The sequence below is a fragment of the Marmota marmota genome, unplaced genomic scaffold (genome assembly GCF_001458135.2).
Source record: "Marmota marmota marmota unplaced genomic scaffold, marMar, whole genome shotgun sequence".
In the NCBI taxonomy this organism is placed as follows: domain Eukaryota; kingdom Metazoa; phylum Chordata; class Mammalia; order Rodentia; family Sciuridae; genus Marmota; species Marmota marmota.
In genome coordinates, this window is record NW_025999969.1 from 1,001,143 (window position 1) to 1,019,528 (window position 18,386).

An 18,386-nucleotide genomic window follows, 5' to 3' on the forward strand; every position below is an offset into this window, starting at 1 on the left:
GTGTATTCAGTCTCTGAACTAATACTTATGGAGCATCTACTGTACATCATGCTCTCTATCAAGTGTTGTATACACAGTGCTTCATTTATTTCTCTTGATACCTCTGAGAGATGAATATTAATTAACTAAAACAAAATTTTTTTTTTCTCTTCGTCCCTACTCTGATCTTAGTTACTCTCCTTATATCAAAGAAGACATTTGGCATCTGTTTTTTAGGGATTGGCTAGCTTCACTTAGCATAATCTGCTCTAATGCCATCCATTTCCCTGTAAATTCTATGATTTTGTCATTTTTTAATGCAGAGTAATACTCCATTGTGTATAAATGCCACATTTTTTTTATCCATTCGTCTATTGAAGGGCATCTAGGTTGGTTCCACAGTCTTGCTATTGTGAACTGTGCTGCTATGAACATCGATGTAGCAGTGTCCCTGTAGCATGCTCTTTTTAGGTCTTTAGGGAATAGACCAAGAAGGGGAATAGCTGGGTCAAATGGTGGCTCCATTCCCAGCTTTCCAAGAAATCTCCATACTGCTTTCCAAATTGGCTGCACCAATCTGCAGTCCCACCAGCAATGTACAAGTGTACCCTTTTCCCCACATCCTCGCCAGCACTTGTTGTTGTTTGACTTCATAATGGCTGCCAATCTTACTGGAGTGAGATGGTATCTTAGGGTGGTTTTGATTTGCATTTCTCTGACAGCTAGAGATGGTGAGCATTTTTTCATGTACTTGTTGATTGACTGTATGTCCTCCTCTGAGAAGTGTCTGTTCAGGTCCTTGGCCCATTTGTTGATTGGGTTGTTTGTTCTCTTATTGTCTAATTTTTTGAGTTCTTTGTATACTCTGGATATTAGGGCTCTATCTGAAGTGTGAGGAGTAAAGATTTGTTCCCAGGGTGTAGGCTCCCTATTTACCTCTCTTATTGTTTCTTTTGCTGAGAAAAAACTTTTTAGTTTGAGTAAGTCCCATTTGTTGATTCTAGTTATTAACTTTTGTGCTATGGGTGTCCTATTGAGGAATTTGGAGCCCGACCCCACAGTATGTAGATCGTAGCCAACTTTTTCTTCTATCAGACGGCGTGTCTCTGATTTGATATCAAGCTCCTTGATCCATTTTGAATTCACTTTTGTGCATGGCGAGAGAAAGGGATTCAGTTTCATTTTGTTGCATATGGATTTCCAGTTTTCCCAGCACCATTTGTTGAAGATGCTATCCTTCCTCCATTGCATGCTTTTAGCCCCTTTATCAAATATAAGATAGTTGTAGTTTTGTGGATTGGTTTCTGTGTCCTCTATTCTGTACCATTGGTCCACCCGCCTGTTTTGGTACCAGTACCATGCTGTTTTTGTTACTATTGCTCTGTAGTATAGTTTGAAGTCTGGTATCGCTATACCGCCTGATTCACACTTCCTGCTTAGCATTGTTTTTGCTATTCTGGGTCTTTTATTTTTCCATATGAATTTCATGATTGCTTTCTCTATTTCTACAAGAAATGCCGTTGGGATTTTGATTGGCATTGCATTAAACCTATAGAGAACTTTTGGTAATATCGCCATTTTGATGATGTTAGTTCTGCCTATCCATGAACAGGGTATATTTTTCCATCTTCTAAGATCTTCTTCTATTTCTCTCTTTAGGGTTCTGTAGTTTTCATTGTATAAGTCTTTCACCTCTTTTGTTAGGTTGATTCCCAAGTATTTTATTTTTTTTGAAGATATTGTGAATGGAGTGGTTGTCCTCATTTCCATTTCAGAGGATTTGTCGCTGATATACAGGAATGCCTTTGATTTATGCGTGTTGATTTTATATCCTGCCACTTTGCTGAATTCATTTATTAGCTCTAATAGTTTCTTTGTAGAGCCTTTTGGGTCTGCTAGGTATAGAATCATATCATCTGCAAATAGTGATAATTTAAGTTCTTCTTTTCCTATTTTGATGCCTTTAATTTCTTTCGTCTGTCTAATTGCTCTGGCCAGTGTTTCGAGAACTATGTTGAACAGAACTAAAACAAATTTGCACTTGAACAAGTAAGTTTGGCTTAACAGTGGCTTCCCTTTGTAATGATCTGCGACTTACTTGATGTTAAAAAATTGTAACTTAACCTAAGCATATACCCTTGTAACCAAGTAACTGAGTCTTAACCAATCATAGTACTTAAATTTAACAGCCAATCAGAGGTTGAATACTGCCAAAACATGACCATAGAAGGTAATTGCCAACTGCAACCAATTAGGTTGTTTTGGTATGTCAACTCTTTTTCTCTAGCTATAAATATAACCTGTATATGGTTCCAGGTTGCATTGTGAATCATCTTTGGTCTGGAATGCTTCCTGGTTCTAGAACCCTTTTTTCTTGCTTGAGTAAATTTTGCTAATTAACTGGTCTCCGTTTTTTTCTTTGAATAATGTTACCATCTCTGCTTAACCCTGATCAATTCCTCTTTGGAAAGTCATGCTATCCATGATTCCTGTCTTCTGAAAGTCCTTGATGCATTATGATCTCCCCTAAAAACAGGGATTCTCCTTTGGTCTAAGGTTGCCATCTTCCTGGCATGTCATTGTCCCTTTACAACTCCTTCCCACACACTAGTCTCCCAGTTCTTGATTTCTTCATCTTTAGGATCTTCACCTCTAAACCTCTTGACTGTTCACTGTTTAGTCACCAAGCATATCCTGGGCTCCTCACCATTAGGAAAGGCCTCACCTTTGTTGTAAATCCTAACATCCACCCTGTGACTGAAATAACTTCCCACCCTTTTGGCTCTCCCAGATAGTAAGGGTTGGGGATGGGAGCACAAGGTAGATTTCAAAATACTTTTCAATATTTTCTAAGATGTGTAAAATGTAAAACATTAATAAAACCTTTTAAAACCCTCTAAATGTTGATTTCTTAATCTTTAAAAATAATTGCCACTTATCTGCACACCCATACCTCTCTCCCACTAGAGAGAATGCGGTGGTGGAAAGGGAGATGACCAGCTAGGAATATGTAGTTGGAGTTTATTGTTTTGGAAAGTCTCCAAAAATTATAATAAACACAGTTGATATAAATCACATCTAAGTGGCCATGTGCTGATATGCAGGGTATGGTGGTTAATTTTTTGTCAACTCTGCTAGGGCTGTGCTTCCCAGTTCTTTGGTCACACATCAGTTTAGATGTTGCTGTGAAGTTATTTTTTAAATATGTGATTAACATTTAAATTAGTGGACTTTGAGTAAGAAGATCACCCTCTATAATATTCATAAGCCTTCTGCAACCAATTGAAGATCTTTTTAAAAATTTTTTAATTAAAAATTCTTTTAAATATACATGACAATAGAATGTATTTTACATACTTGGAGTATAACTTATCCTAGTTAGGATCCCATTCTTGTGGTTATACATGATGTGGAGTTACACTGGTCATGTAATCATATATGAACATATGAAAGTGATGTCCCATTCTGCACTTCCTTCCCTTCATTCCTCTTTGTCTAATCCAAAGTACTTCCATTCTTCCCGACCCCACATCTCCCCGCTAATCCAACTGAAGATCTTGACTGATGTTCCCTGACAAAAAAGTTCTGTTTCCAGGCTGCCTTCAGACTCAAGACTGCAACATTAACTTTTCCCTGGGTCTTGGCCAACAGGTCTTCCCTGCAGATTTTGGTCTTGCTGGTACCTTGCAATGTCATGAGCCAATTCTTTAAAGTGTCTATCTATCATCTGTATGTCTGTCATCTGTCTGTAGGTCTGTATCTATCCATCCTATTTTCTTTGGGGAACACTGATTAATAAACTAAGCAAGGACCAGATGTGCAGACAACAACCCCTGTGCCCAGGACAAAGAAAGTGACTAGGACCAGCCAGTGTAACTCATTCCCACCTCCTCCCCTAACCACGGGTCTTTTGAGCCTCTAATTCCTAGGATCTAGTAACACTCACTTAACAATTTTTTGTTTTGTGATGGACCCCAGGGCCTCTGTGTGTGCTAGCCAAGTGCTCTACTTCTGAGTTACATCCTCAGCCCTCCTCCATTGACATTTCTTGACTGAAGGTGATTTTCAGCCAGTGTGTGATGTCATTAACATTTTAAGCTTCTTCTTCCCAAGTTGAAGAACGAAGAACCTTAACAAACCAAACAACCAACCAACTCAAGAATGTTCTACTGGCAGGTGAGGCACCTTGAAAGTAAATCTGCATCAAGTCTCTAGAAGTGACAGAGCCAGGTTTAGTGGAGCCTAAAGCTAATACAAATTTGGAGAACTATCTTTAGGAAAAAGAATACCAAACAATCTCACTTTTGCAAATCTTCAGTGATGTGTGATCATGTGAAGACCTTCCCAGGGCTTTTAACAGGACGTGTAAACTGAGAGGACTTGAAGCTTAAGTTTCCTAAGTCTCAAGTTAATCTGGTTCTGCTTCTGGGCTTTTTGGGGTGAGTCAGAAAGAAGGGTGCTGGCCTCTCCCTGAGTTGGTGCCTGACTCCCTGAGAAGGGAGGTTGGGGCTGGCTTGGTTCCTGCTTCAGGAAGACACATTTTCCTTTCTCTAAAATCCAGTCTCAAGGAGGCCCAGGCTCTCATCTCTGGAGGCCCTCATGGCTCTGCAGTACTAGAAAGTGAAGGCAAAGGCAGACTTGACAAATCCCAGGCTGCATGATGAAGGTATGCCCTGACGTGCAAGCACAGCCCCTCAGCTACACTTGATCATATTTTTACCAAAAATCAATTGTTCATATACAGTGGAGATCTACTTCTGGACTTCTTCATGTTCCATTGATTTATTTTTCTATATTTACATCAATAACATGTTGTTATGATTACTATATGCTATAGATTGTGTCTCCCCCCAGAAATTCATATATTGAAATCTAATCTCCAATGTGATAGTAACAAGATGGGCCCTTGGAAAATGATACAGACCCGAAGATGGAGCCTTCACAAATGGATCAGTCCTCTCATAAGAAGAGGCCGAACAGCTACCTTGCACTCTTTGTGCTCTCTAAGGCTATAACAGAACATCAACAATCTATAACATGGAAGAGGGCCATAAATAGAACTGACCAAGATCACACCCCATCTCCGACTTCCAGCCTCCATTAACGTTGAGAAGTAAATTTCTGTTGTTTTTAAGTTGCTCGGTCTATGATGCAGTGTGATAACAGAATAATACACTGTAGATTTGTAAACTTTTCTACTTCTTTTTCAAAGGCTTTTTGCTGTTGTTGTTATTCAGATACTTTTCATTTCCATATGAATTTAGAATCAGTGTGTCAAATTTTATGAAATAATTTTTATGTAAGGATTGCTTTGAATATATTGTTCAGTTTATGGAGAACTGGCATCTTAACAATGCTGGGCCTTCTGACCAATGAACAAAGAATGTACCTCCACTTATTTCATTTTTAAAGATTTTTTTTAACAACATTTTGCAGTTTTTGGTGCTTGAGTAACTCCCTTATTTTATCAAATTTATCCCTATTTTAATCATTGTGCCAGTTTAAGTGGTATTTTTTGGTTTTAATCTCAATCTGCATTGTAAATATATATAAATAAAAGTGATTCATGCACCCTAAAAAAAATAAATAAAATAAAATCCAGTCTCCCTGCCCAAGCCTTGGCAGTGTGGGCTGTTGAAACTTGGCCTTCCTCTTTCCTGTCCCTTGCTTCCCTTCTCCAAAATTAACCCTTGACCAAGTCTCCAGGGACTGTGGTCTATGCCCTTGAACGCTGTTTCTTTTCTTTTCTTTTTTTTAATATTTATTTTTTAGTTGTAGTTGGACACAGCATCTTTATTTTTATGTGGGGGGCTGAGGATCAAGCCCGGAGCCTTGCACATGCTAGGCAAGTGCTCTACCGCTGAGCCACAACCCCAGACCAGGGTGCTGTTTCTTTAGAGGGTGTCCAGTGGTATTTTCCAAGGACAGTGTGCAGCCTGCCTCTTCTTCTGCTTCTTGAAGCTCTCCATTCTTCAAGGGCACCACTTCTGGCTGCATGGGGAGAGGTGTGACTGCAGCAGCTTCATGGTGGGCATTTTCTCTATGACTCTTTCTTCACATCTCTGGCCAGCATCTCCTCCCTTCTTCCCATCCCTTTATTCAGACTTCCAAATACTGTGTTGTGGGGAGCCACTCTGAAGACCCATGCCTTCCCTCTTGAAGCATTAGGTTCTGACCCATCACTACATTTCGTGGTCACCTGAGTGTTGTCTCAGCCCAGGAAGTTGAGGGCGTGTCTTCAGAAGCTACACGTACCTTTTCCTTTGTAATCCTACCCCTTTGCCCTGTTTGGGATAGAATGTTCCATAGAAACTCCCTTTGTATGTCCCCTTCTCTTACTCTGCCCTTGGATGTGGCCTTCCTAGATGTCAGTCAACCTGCTGACAGCAGACATCACGAAGCTAGACTCAATCCCCTGAGACCTGACCCCTTGCCTTATTTGAATGGCTTCTCCCCAATAAAAGGGTTCAGCACGTGCTCGCTCTCTCTCTCTCTTTCCATGGACCCTTAAGGTCAGAGGAGCCATCACAGGACCCAGAGAAAAAGGTATCTCTGACTCTTGCGTGATTATTTTGTGCAGCCCGGTTCACCTGGAGTGACCCTAAGTGCTTTAGTCACGAGGGACGCGACACACTGTGTCTCTGTCTCACCTAAGCTGACTCATATTATTAGAAGCAGATTGTTTTCTTTCAGATATTTCACCAAATATGTGGATTTACTTGTGTCTCATTCCAGGAGAGTTCCAACGACGGGCTAAAATTTTCTAGAAATCCCAGGGTGCAGACATCTGCAGGTTCTCTCTGAGCTCTGAGTTCTTGCATCTTCAGAACAAGGAGATCGGTGACACTGTTTCATGGCAGTCCTTCCCACTCTGTTCCCCCCAGTTCAGATCTGGGCCTTTTCTCTGGTTTCTCCCCAGAATCATTCACACAAGGCATAATATGTGTAAGAGACTTTACTGAAGGAGTTGGAATAATAAAGTTGTTTTACATCACAGCAAAAAGAAAAAAAAACTTAAAAAAAATTACATTTAAATCATCCTAATTTTTTATAACCACCTTTGGGAATTCCTCCTTGACCTTTTTTTCCTCTCACCATTTGAGACTGTGCTAATTTGATCATCTCCGCTTCCTCCTTGCCACTGAACTCTCATCCCTTACTCTCTCAGGAGACAGAAGTAGCCTCATTTAGTTCAAGTTAAAAAAAAAAAAAAGACATACAAATTATTTATCCTGCTACATTTAATGTGAATTAAAAAAAAAATAGAGAAAGGAAGAAAACATCTCACCATTGTGCAGAAACAGACCCCTCTGTCTTTCATCCACTGAAACACTTCTGCAATAGGCACACGCCTGAATCCTCCCCAGACCCCCACTCACCCTCCTTCACCTGTTTCCTATTTCCTCACTTCACATCCTCCCCTTGAATCCCAAAAGCTATTAGAGAGAAGCACTACTGCTCGTTCACACTTCATAGGTGTGCATGGCCAGGAACCATATGAATAATGGAACAGCCAAGGGACTCACCTGGGGAGAACAGAATGATAGGTAAGAAGCTATTCTTGGGGCTGAAAGGTTTATTTCAGAACAAGGAAGATGGCCCCTGGGATGGAAAGCCATACTTTAGATTCCAGGACATTTCTGTGCTATCCATGCAGTGGCCTCCCTTGAAGTTCTCATTACAATATGCATGGGAGAAAGACAGTTTCAGTACCTAGATACCTGCATCCTACAGCATGGCCTCTGCTCTGAGCTTGTCTAGCTCTCCACCATTGGATTCTGTGGGGCACGGCTGGTAACTGGGATCCAGGGTCGCTGTCCGGGAGGAGCAGTGGTGATGCCAGAGGCTGCAGAGGCCATAGATGGCAGCCAGCAGAGCAGCCCCTAAGCCCAGGTGCCAGCAGAAGAAGATGGAAAGGAAAGTCATGTCCTTGGGGTTGTCTGCCTTCCAGGGTTGTCCAGAAGGAGGACTGTACATCACCACAGATAACTGCAGCATCCAAGTGCTGAGCACCATTCCCATCCAGGTCTTGAGCACCCAGAGCGGAGGCTGGTCAGGGACCCAGACCTCGATGTTGAGCACCAGGGCTACCAGGAAGGTGGGCACCAGGAACAGAACGTGCACCCGGATCTCCAGGATGCTCTTATTCTCAAGGTGGGCTATCATCAGCAGCACCAGCACATAGAAGGCCATGGCCTCAGCGGCTCGCTCCAGCTTCCTGCTCTGCTGAGCCAGACACAGCTGGCTGACAATGTCCACCACGCCACTGAGCATGAAGAACAAGTACATGGTAATGTGGTGCCAGGCATCCGTGAACATGAATGGCCGCTGGGGGTCCTCCCAGTCCACCATCTTCATCCGGTTTATCCCTGGTGGGTAGAAGAACTCAGTTAAGATGCCAGTGAGAGTCATCACCACCTTCACCATTCCTTCCAGTGGTACCCGCTGCCACAGCCTGTGTCCTTGTTTTTCCCTTGGGGGAAGAGGTGGCTTGAGGACCCTCTGTCCCCGTAGCAGAGCCAGGGACACTAGCACTGAATAGTAGAGTGCGTAGAAGAGGAAGAATGCTGCAGCCAGCAGGTGCCCCTCAATGGTTCCCATGGCGTCAGTGAGTATGTAGAGGCAGACTGACAGGACAGCAGCTGCACATGAGCTGCACTGTCACCAGCTGTCCTCACAAGCCTCTGAGCCACACAGAGAAAGAGACAGCACCCCAGGAGCCCTGCTCTGCCTCCCACACACAGAAGGAATATTCTCACTGTGTCACCTATACCACTCCCAGGGTGTGGCCTTTGTGGGCTGTGACACTTCAGCCATCGCACTGTGCTCCTTACTGAGATCTGCTGGGTCTAGGGTTTCAACCTCTGCACCTCCCTGAGGCCATCTGCTTCCCCATGCCACTTTGCCCCTTCCCTTGCTGGTCCCAGTGCTCTGGTGCTTGAGCCCCCCAGGGAGGAGAGAGCGAGAAGCAAGGGGCTCTGGCAAAGAGGCCTGGTAGGCTGACTCTCTCAGGTGGACTGTCTTTTGGTCCCAGGCATAGTACATAATTTTATTTCATTTAAATTCCTCAACAACTCTGTGAGGGAGGTATTGTTCAACAGACTTTATGGGTGAAATGAAGAGAGGTGACAGGACATGCACAGGGTGGTTCATCTAGCAGCTGGCATGGTGGAATTGGGGTGTTGATCCAGGTCCACTGCCTTATGAAGTAGAGTTTGTTCATAGCAGAGTTTCTGAAATCCAGCTCCAACACCTGCAGGTTACGTGACTATGGGCAAGTTACTTTGTCTTCTTGAGCCTTGGTTTCCGTGGAATTTTCCAGAGTGGAAATTATAATTACTTCACAGGTTTGCTGTGAAGATTAAATAGGATAATATATGTGAAATGTCTGAATCATAGTAAATACTCAATAAATGGTGGTGATGATTAATGATTTCACTTTTGTTATTAGTGGCATTCCTTGCTAAATTCCTATGAACCCAAAGAAGCATTTCTGTGAATGATACCAAAGCAAGAAACATAAAGAAGTAAAATAATTAATTACATCTTTAAAATGTTTATTTTTTTATTAATGAAAATTAAACATTACATTTATTTATTAAAATTAGTTAAAAAATAAATTTTAAAAGAAAAGCAAACTGTCAAATTTTATCCCATATGTAGCAAACTATTCATTTCCTTACAAAATAGAGAGCTCTTAGAAGTAAAAAAGTTAAAAATAAACACCTCAGTTGAAAAACGGCAAAGGATGTAAAATACCTAGTTATACCAAGAAAAAACAATAAATGTCAAAAAAGATGAAATTTGAGATTAAATCTGACGGGTAAGGTAATAAATAAAATCAGCATGATACCTGTTATGGACTAAATGTTCACGACACCCCAAAATTCATGTGTTGACAGTCTAATCCCAAATGTGATGGTATTTAGAGGTAGGGTCCTCTGGGAAGCAAAAGGCTTAGATGAGATTATGAAAAGGGGACTCTCAGGATGCAGTTAGTGTTCTTATAGGAGGAGGAAGTGAGAGACTGTCTGTGAGCATGCACTGAGAAAGGCCCTGTAAGCACATGGAAAGAAGGTGGCCATCTATAACTTGGAAGAGGCACCTCACCAGAACCTGACATGTTGGCAACCTGATCTTGGACTTGTGGCATTTAGAACTAAGGGAAATTAACACCCAGTCTATGTCTACATTATTTTTTTATAGCAGCCCAAGATGACTAAGAGCATTTTGGTACTATGAAATGAGATGTTGCTGCAAATGTCTAAAATTTGGAACTGTGAGGGGTAAAAGGTAGAGTATTATGAACTGAATGTTTGTTCCCTCTCCCCTTGATTCTTATGCCAGAGTTCTATCTCCCATTAGCATTTGGAAAGTGAGGACTTCAGGAGGTAATTAGATTTAGGTAAGGTCACAAGAGTATGGTCCCATGATGGGATTAGAAGATGAGACACCAAGCTCACTTCCCCATGTGAGGACATCCTGATCTTTTTCGCATGTTACAATGAACAGTATTATCTTTGCAATCAGAATCTATCTGAAAACTTGAAATCAATTATGCAATTATTTGATGCCTGGGGAAAGCCTCTGATGTGCAGGCATCAAGATGTGGCAATTTTTAGATGGTAGTTTTATTAATTTGTGTCTCTATTTTTGTTTTTCAAATATTCTACTCTGATTTTATTTTATTTTAGATAAACTTATTAACACGAAACACTTCATAAGAGCTCTTTTCAGCACCAAAGTTTATACATGTATACTTGTGTAATTATTTATGGACATATATGTGTAATATTGACAACTTTGAAAGGCACCCAAAAACACAAGACAAGTCCTATGACATAAGAAAATGCCAACCCAGAATGAACAAGTATTATCATTTGTCCTGCTGGCTTCCAGGGTTTAAAAAAAAATAGATAAATTAAACCTTCAAATCTTTCTAGTCCTCCTCCCACACCTCCCTTCTTCCACATGGTAAAGGAATATCATGATTTGGTGGGGAGGCTTCCTGTCATTCCGTTTTTCTCTTTCTTTCTGTCTGTCTAATCATTTCTATGTATTGCTAGTTCTGCAGCGACAAGGAACAGAAGGAACTCTTCCTCCAGCAAGGCACTGGTCATGCCTCAATTAGAACCCATGTAAGTGGAGTTCCTTTGTAATGAAGTCAGTGCAGTTAAATAAAAAGGGGGGGAGGGGATTCAAGAATCATGCAAAAATACAGTTGATGGGAACCATATGTCCAAGTGGCCATGTTCCAGATGAGGCGAGCGCACAGATGTGCTGGTATTAAATTCCTCCGGATTCCTATTTTGTCCACACAATAATTAAAGGTAAGCAGGACTCACCTTTATCAACCACTCCAAAATGTAGCTCTGGGTGTCTAGCATGTCTGTCTCTCCCCAGCTCACAGATCACCATTGGCTCATCATCCACTACCCTGAATCCTCTGGCTTTCCAAAGGAGCTGGTGTTGGATAATAATCACTTATACTTGTTGACTGATAGATAAATCTCTAGCAGATGAGTTTCAGTGATATCTCACTCTGTCATTTTAAGTCTCTCAACTCCAGTTGAAGAAGGAAAATCCTGAATTTTTCTCACAGATAAAGGAATCCCGGGCCTCAGCCAGCAGGTGCTGAGGTGTGTTGGTTCTGGGGCAGGGATTCCTGAAAATAAACCGGATTCAGACCTTCTGAGCCAGTTATCCTCAAGGCTGCCCACAGGAATCATGGGGAGTTTTAAAAATAGCACCTCTGCTTGGGCTTCTCGCCTCCCCCACTCCAATGTCTGAGTTTAATTGCCCTATGCTTGGACTTGGGTTATGCCTATTCTTAAAACTCCCTAGGAACACAGAAAAGGACAAATACTGAAAGATTCCATTGGTGTGAGTTACTTCGACCAGTCTAATTCAGAGGTAGAAAATAGAAGGACGGTTTCTAGGGGCTTGAGAGGAGGGTGGGGAATTATTGCTTAATGGGTAGAGAGTTTCAGTTCAGGAAGGTAAAGAGTCCTGGACAGGGATGGAGGTGAATGTCCTGAATGCCACTAAACTATGTACCTAAAAATGGATAAATCGATACATTTTGTGTTATGTATATATATTTTACCACAAAGTAAAAGTGAAAAATAGAATCTCTGAAAACCACTTTATACTATCTGAGGTCACTTGGAAGGGTGGGTCCTGCCCTCTTTCTGGAGTTGACTCCCTACTCTCCTGGGAGGCCCAGCTGGGTGATGTACTGGTTTCAACTTTTCCTGCTACTGGGGATTAAAGAAATCCACTTTTTCTTTAACGTGTGGTCTGACTCCTGCCCTTGACTGGTCCCAAAAACCTCCCTGTCCTCTTGTATCGCTTCTGCATCTAGTAACAACATTTTGGAATAGGTGGCTGAATGGCAATCTATCAGAAAGGGTTTTATTTTTTGTTCCCTGCTGATATCTGTGGCTAAAACCTCTTTCCTCCTTTCTTGTTTTCCAGACGTGGGCAGGCTTTGTTTGATTCACTCCCCAATCTGACTCATGCAGGTATAAATCACACAGGAATAATAACCAGGCAGTTAATGTCAAATAGGGATGACCACATGTCCACAGGGATGACTAGTTCTTTCATCTTCTTAATAAAATGACATGCTTATCTAGTTTTTAATCCAGATGTTAGTGGAGGTCATTCTATATTTTTGAAAGTATATATTGTTGACTCACTCAGCGCTGGTCCCTCACTCTAGAGGAAGTCCAGTGCTCTGTCCAGGGTTTCTGAACATTCCACAGCCTGGGCGTCCCCTCCACCTGGCCCAGTCTGAGTCTGCTCAGGCAGCGCCTCCCTGGCAAACAAACCTCACAGCAGCTGCCTTGTAACCCACTTTAGCACTGAACAGAGAGGTGACTCAGCCTCTTTCCTCTGATTGGGACTCTACCATCCAGAAAACAAAACCACATCACTTACAAAAGGCAGTTGTTCACACGGCAGGCTTATTGCATGAGTGAGGATGTTGATTGGGTCTTACATCATTCAGAAACAGAACTCTCAATTGATTATTAGATTGAGTATTAGATATTTCTGTTTTTAAAACCTTCAGGAAGTGTTAGCCAGAGAATTAGGCAAGAGAAAGAGGGGAAAAAAAAAAAAAAAAGATCGGACACAGTGGCGCATGCCTGTAATCCCAGCAGCTTGGGAGGCTGAGGCAGAAGGATCGTGAATTCAGAGCCGGCCTAAGCAAAAGCGAAACACTAAGCAAATAAGTGAGACCCTGTCTCTAAATAAAATACAAAATGAGGCTGAGAGCGTGTATCAGTGGTCGAGTGCCCCTGAGTTCAATCCCTGGTACCAAAAAAAAAAGAAAAAAAAAAAAAGCATCTAAACAGTAAAGAAGATAGTTAAAGGTAGTTAAACTATTCTTGTTTGCAAATGACATAATCTTAGGTATAGAAAAGCCTAGCCAAGTGCAGTGGTGCACACCTGCAATCCCAGTCACTCAAGAGGCTGGGGAAGGAGGATTGAAAGTTTGAGGCCAGCTTCAGTAACTTAATGAGGCCATAGGAAACTTAGTGAGATCCTGTCTCACAATAAAAGATAGAAAGAGTGGGGATGTGGCTCAGTGGTTAAGCATCCCAGGTACTAAAAAAATACTTCAGCAAAAAAAAAAAAAGTTTAATAATAGATTGATTCATTAAAGTCACAGGATACAAGCTCAACATAAAAAATTAGTAAATATTCTATACACTAATGATGAATTAGCTAAAAAAAATCAAGAAAGCAATCCATTTATAAGAACTAAAAACAAAAACAAAAATAAAAACCTAGGAATAAATTTAACCAAGGAGTTGAAAGATCTCTATAATAAAAACTGTAAAACAATGATAAGAAGAAATTGAAGAGGACACTCTCACACACACAAATTGAAGGGCAATCCATGTTCATGGATTAGAAAATTAATTTGTTAAAATATCTATATTACCCAAAGTGATCTAAAGATTCAGTGCAATCCCCATCAAAATATTAGTAGCATTTTTCATGGAGAAACATTTGTGAAATTCATATGGAAACACAAAAGACTCCTAAAAGCCAAAGCTATCTTGAACAAAAAGAGCAGAGCTGGAGGCATCACACTATCTGACTTCAAAACATATTACAAATCTATAGTGAATAAAACAGCATGATGCCAATATAAAAAACAGACACATAGACTATTAGAACAGAATAGAGAACCCAGAAATAAATTCATGTATTACAGCCGACTGATTGTTTTACAAAGGCACCAGGAATGTACACTGGAGAAAGACCATTCTCTTTATTAAATAGTGTGGTGGAAACTGAATAGCCTTATGCAGAAGAAAGGAACTAGACCCCTATCACTCAACATGTACAAAAATCAACCCCAAATGAATGGAAGACTTAAATGTAAAACCCAAAACTAAGAAATTACTATAAGAAAAAGGCACTGGTTTAGGTAAAAAAAAAAATTATGTGACCTCAAAAGCATAGACAACAAAAGTAAAAATTGACAAATGGGATTATATCAAACTGAAAATCTTCTGCACAGCAAAGGAAACAATCAACAGAGTTAAGAGACAGCCTACAGAATGGGAAGAAATATTTACAAGATATTTGTAGATAAGGAACTCAAGCAACTCAACAGCAAAAGTCCTAATAATCCAATTTAAAAATGGGCAAATGATCTGAACAGAGATTTATATATATATATATATATATATATATATATATATATATATATATTTACATATATAAATATACAATGCTCTTTCTCTCTTTCCATGGATCTCTAAGGTCAGAGGATCTGGCACAGTACCCAAAGAAAAAGGTATCTTTGTCTCTTGTGTGATTATTTCGTGCAGCCCAGCTCACCTGGAGTGACCCTGAGTGTTTTAGTCATGAGGACCATGACAAAAGGGGAACTCCCATTCACTATTGGTGCAGATGTACATTAGAAAGAATCCTCAAAGGACTAAAAATAGAATTATCATAGGATTCAGCAATTCTACTACTGGGTATGTATCCAAAGGAAATACAATCTGTGTTTTGAAACAACATCTGCACACGTATGTTTATTAGAGTACTATTCTTTTTTTTTTCTATATATAGAGAGAATTTTAATACTTATTTTTTAGTTATCGGTGGACACAACATCTTTGTATGTGGTGCTGAGGATCGAACCCGGGCCGCATGCATGCCAGGCGAGCGCGCTACCGCTTGAGCCACATCCCCAGCCCCGGAGAGTACTATTCTTAATAGCCAAATTGAAGCAACCTAGAAGATGTCCATCAATGAATGGATAAAGAAAATATGGAATATACACACAATAAAATATTATTCAGTCTAGGAAAAAATGAATCCTGTTATTTATAGTAACATAAATGAAACTGGAGGACATTTCACTAGTGAAATAAGCCAGGCACAGAAAGACAAGTATTGCATGTGGAATCCACGAAATTTTCTTATAGAGGTAGAGAGTAGAATAGTGGTAACCAGAGCCTGGGAAGAGTTTGGGGGAGGAGGGATGGAAAAGAGAAAGGTTAATTGGGACAGGAGTGCATTTGGATAGGAAGGATGACTTCTTATGTTCTATATCACGGTAGGGTAACTGATAAAAAAATAATTGATTGTATATTTCCAAGTAGCTAATAGAGAGGATTTTGAATGTTTCAAACACAAAAGAAGTGATAAATGTTTGAGATGACAGATATGTTAATTGTCCTCATCTTATCTGTTTGGATCTTAAATGTCCCCCAGAGGCTCATGTGTTGAAGGCTTTGTCCTCAGATAATGGCACTACTGGGAGGTGGTGGAATTTTTTGGAGGTGGGAACTAGTGGAAGAAAGTTCCACAGTTGGTAGCATAACCTTGAAGGGAACATTGGAACTATCTCCTCCTCCTCCTCTCCTCTCCTCTCCTCTCCTCTCTTCTCTTTCTCCTTCCCAGCCATCCGGAGTGAGCAGCTTTGCTCCACTACATTGTCTCTGCCATAATGCTCTGCTTTGCTGCAGGCCCCAAAACAAGGAAGCCAACTGACCATGGACTGAATCTTTTATAACCATGAGCCAAAATCAATCTTTCCTCTTTACAACATTTAACTCAGGTGTTTTGTCACAGAGTAACAAAAACCTCACATGTAGCAGTGAGGGGCGGGGGGTGACCAGCAACTTGTGTACGTTGATGCAGCAGGAGTAGGAGCCATTTATTGTAGGACAACAGAGGTATTTATACATTCCACACAGCTTATCTTAATTAGCATAAACTAGATACATCAGTCAACCAATAAGGAATCTCCACACTTAATGGCTCACTGGCGTTACTTCACAAACCACTCCCTCTGGCATTTTGCCAGGCACCATCCAGACTTGTTTACAGACTCTAACACTCACACATGATCATTACATATTGTATGTATGTATTGAAATATCACATTGTATCCTATAAATATATAATTATTATGTGCCAATTAAAATTGTTTTAAGTGAAAAAATAGTCCTTCAGTAATATTATATGAATCTATTTTTATTAAGGTCGAAAATTGGCAAAAATTAATCTAATCTTCTAAAGGTGTTAGAAGTTAGGTTAGTGGTCGGCATGATAAGGAATCTTCTTATTTTTTAGTTCCTGCAAACCTTTTCTTTCCATATTTTTTATTTATGCACTATAGTTGTACATAATGATGAATTTGTTGTTACATATTTGTACATGCACACAATAGAACAATAGAATTTGGCCAATATCACTTCTCAACACTTCCCCCCTCCCTCTTCTTTTCCCACCACCTGGTCCTTTTCCTCTACTCATCTCCTTTTGATGTTCATGAGATTTTCCCCTCACACACCTTTCTTTTCCTTTTTCCCCTCTAGCTTCCACATATGAGAGAAAACATATGACCCTTGACCTTTGAGTTTGGCTTATATTGCTTAACATAATTTTCTCTAGTTCTATCCATTTTCCTGCAAATGCCATAATTTTGTTTTCCTTTATGGCTGAATAAAACTCCATTGTGTACACATACCACATTTTCTTTATCCATTCATCTGTTGATGGATACCTACATTGGTTCCACGGTTTGGCTATTGTGAATTGTGTTGCTGTCAACATGGGTGTGCATGTATCAGTATGGTATGATGACTAATTCTTTAGGATAAATAGCTGGGGCATATGTGGTTCCATGCCTTTTGAGAAAGCTCCATGTTGATTTCCAGAGTGGTTGTTCTAATTTGTAATCCCATCAACAGTGTAAAAGTGTTCCTTTTTCTCCCCATCCTCACCAGCATTTGTTGTTTGTATTCTTGGTAGTTTCCAGTGAACAAACTTTTTTCTTCTATTCTTTTGCTCCTGAACTTGGAATTGATCCAATATGGCTGCCTTAGCCCTCTGTGGCCTCTCTGGAGTCCTTTAGCTCAGAGGTTTTTCTGAATCTCCTTAAAGCTAGGACCAGGTTCTCCTGAGCTCTGGCCATACAGCCCATGGGGGCTGGTGTAATGCCAGATTCGTGGGACCCCAATAGACCTCCAGGAGCCGAATCGATGCAATCACACAAGAGTCTTTATTGCAAGCTTGAGCCTGGACTCACCGATGCAGCTGTCCCAGGGAGTGAGTCCTGGTCCTTTGTTCAGTGAGATTTTATAGGTTTTGGGGGGATACTCTATGTGTCACAACATCACACAGCAAATCATTCCATACCGTGGGAAAATCAAACAACAACTCTTAACATTGATTAGCACATTCACTGGTGGGAACAAGTTGGGTAGGGGTGATTGGTTAGTACAAAAGTGGGATTCCTTTGAACTGATTGGTTTAAGCCACGAGGGGTGTACATGCTAAACTACATGGTTTCCCAACATGTTATCAACCACCATAAACTACTGGGGGTCATCTGGCAACCCAGGTATTTTCCCTGTCTCATGCTGATTGGAGGTTTCTAGGGGGTTGCTATGGGTGGTCACCTAGCCTAATGGAGTCAGGGACACCTGGAGCCACAGATCTCTCCTGTTATTTACAGACAAACAACTCAGCAGGGTGGGTACGTACGTGCTTAGGAGTGCTCTGTGGGTTTTTCCAAGGACAAGGGTCATGCCCCCTTCCTTAGGACAGGCCTTGAGGTAGAAGCTGCTGTTATTTATTTATTATTTATTTATTTATTTTTTTAAAGAGAGAGAGAGAGAGGGGTTTTTTTTTTTATATTTATTTTTCAGTTCTCGGCAGACACAACATCTTTGTTTATTTATTTATTTTTCAAAAATGGAGTCATGCCCAGTCTGGCTGGGCACAATCAGGAGCCACTTGTCAAAAGAAACTAACTTTATTTTTAGAACCACACACGCCAAACAAAACAGCCTCTCAGGAAAAACCCTCAGAGCCTCAACTGCCACCACTGGCTTTCCACAAGCCTCTCTCTCCCCCACAAGCTT

At 40.8% G+C, this 18,386-nt stretch overlaps 1 protein-coding gene across 2 annotated transcripts; it reads right to left on the reverse strand.

The window, feature by feature from the left end:
* Positions 1-6,916: 6,916 nt before the first annotated feature.
* Positions 6,917-11,685, reverse strand: LOC107154294 (transmembrane epididymal protein 1A-like). Of its 2 annotated transcripts, none has more exons than XM_015499901.2 (2): positions 11,325-11,685; positions 6,917-8,348 (listed from the first exon to the last, which is right to left on the reverse strand). In XM_015499901.2, exons 1-2 carry the CDS (start codon positions 11,395-11,397, stop codon positions 7,708-7,710), a joined length of 714 nt encoding a protein of 237 aa, XP_015355387.2. In that variant the 5' UTR covers positions 11,398-11,685; the 3' UTR covers positions 6,917-7,707. The 2 variants fall into 2 exon arrangements, with proteins under 2 accessions (XP_015355387.2, XP_048659972.1); XM_048804015.1 differs by having other exon boundaries at positions 6,917-9,331.
* Between the last annotated feature and the right edge of the window lie 6,701 nt (positions 11,686-18,386).

What these genes read in the sequence shown, in the direction of transcription:
- LOC107154294 (XM_048804015.1), bottom strand. Translation starts at nt 8,580, where the DNA reads ATGGGAACCATTGAGGGGCACCTGCTGGCTGCAGCATTCTTCCTCTTC.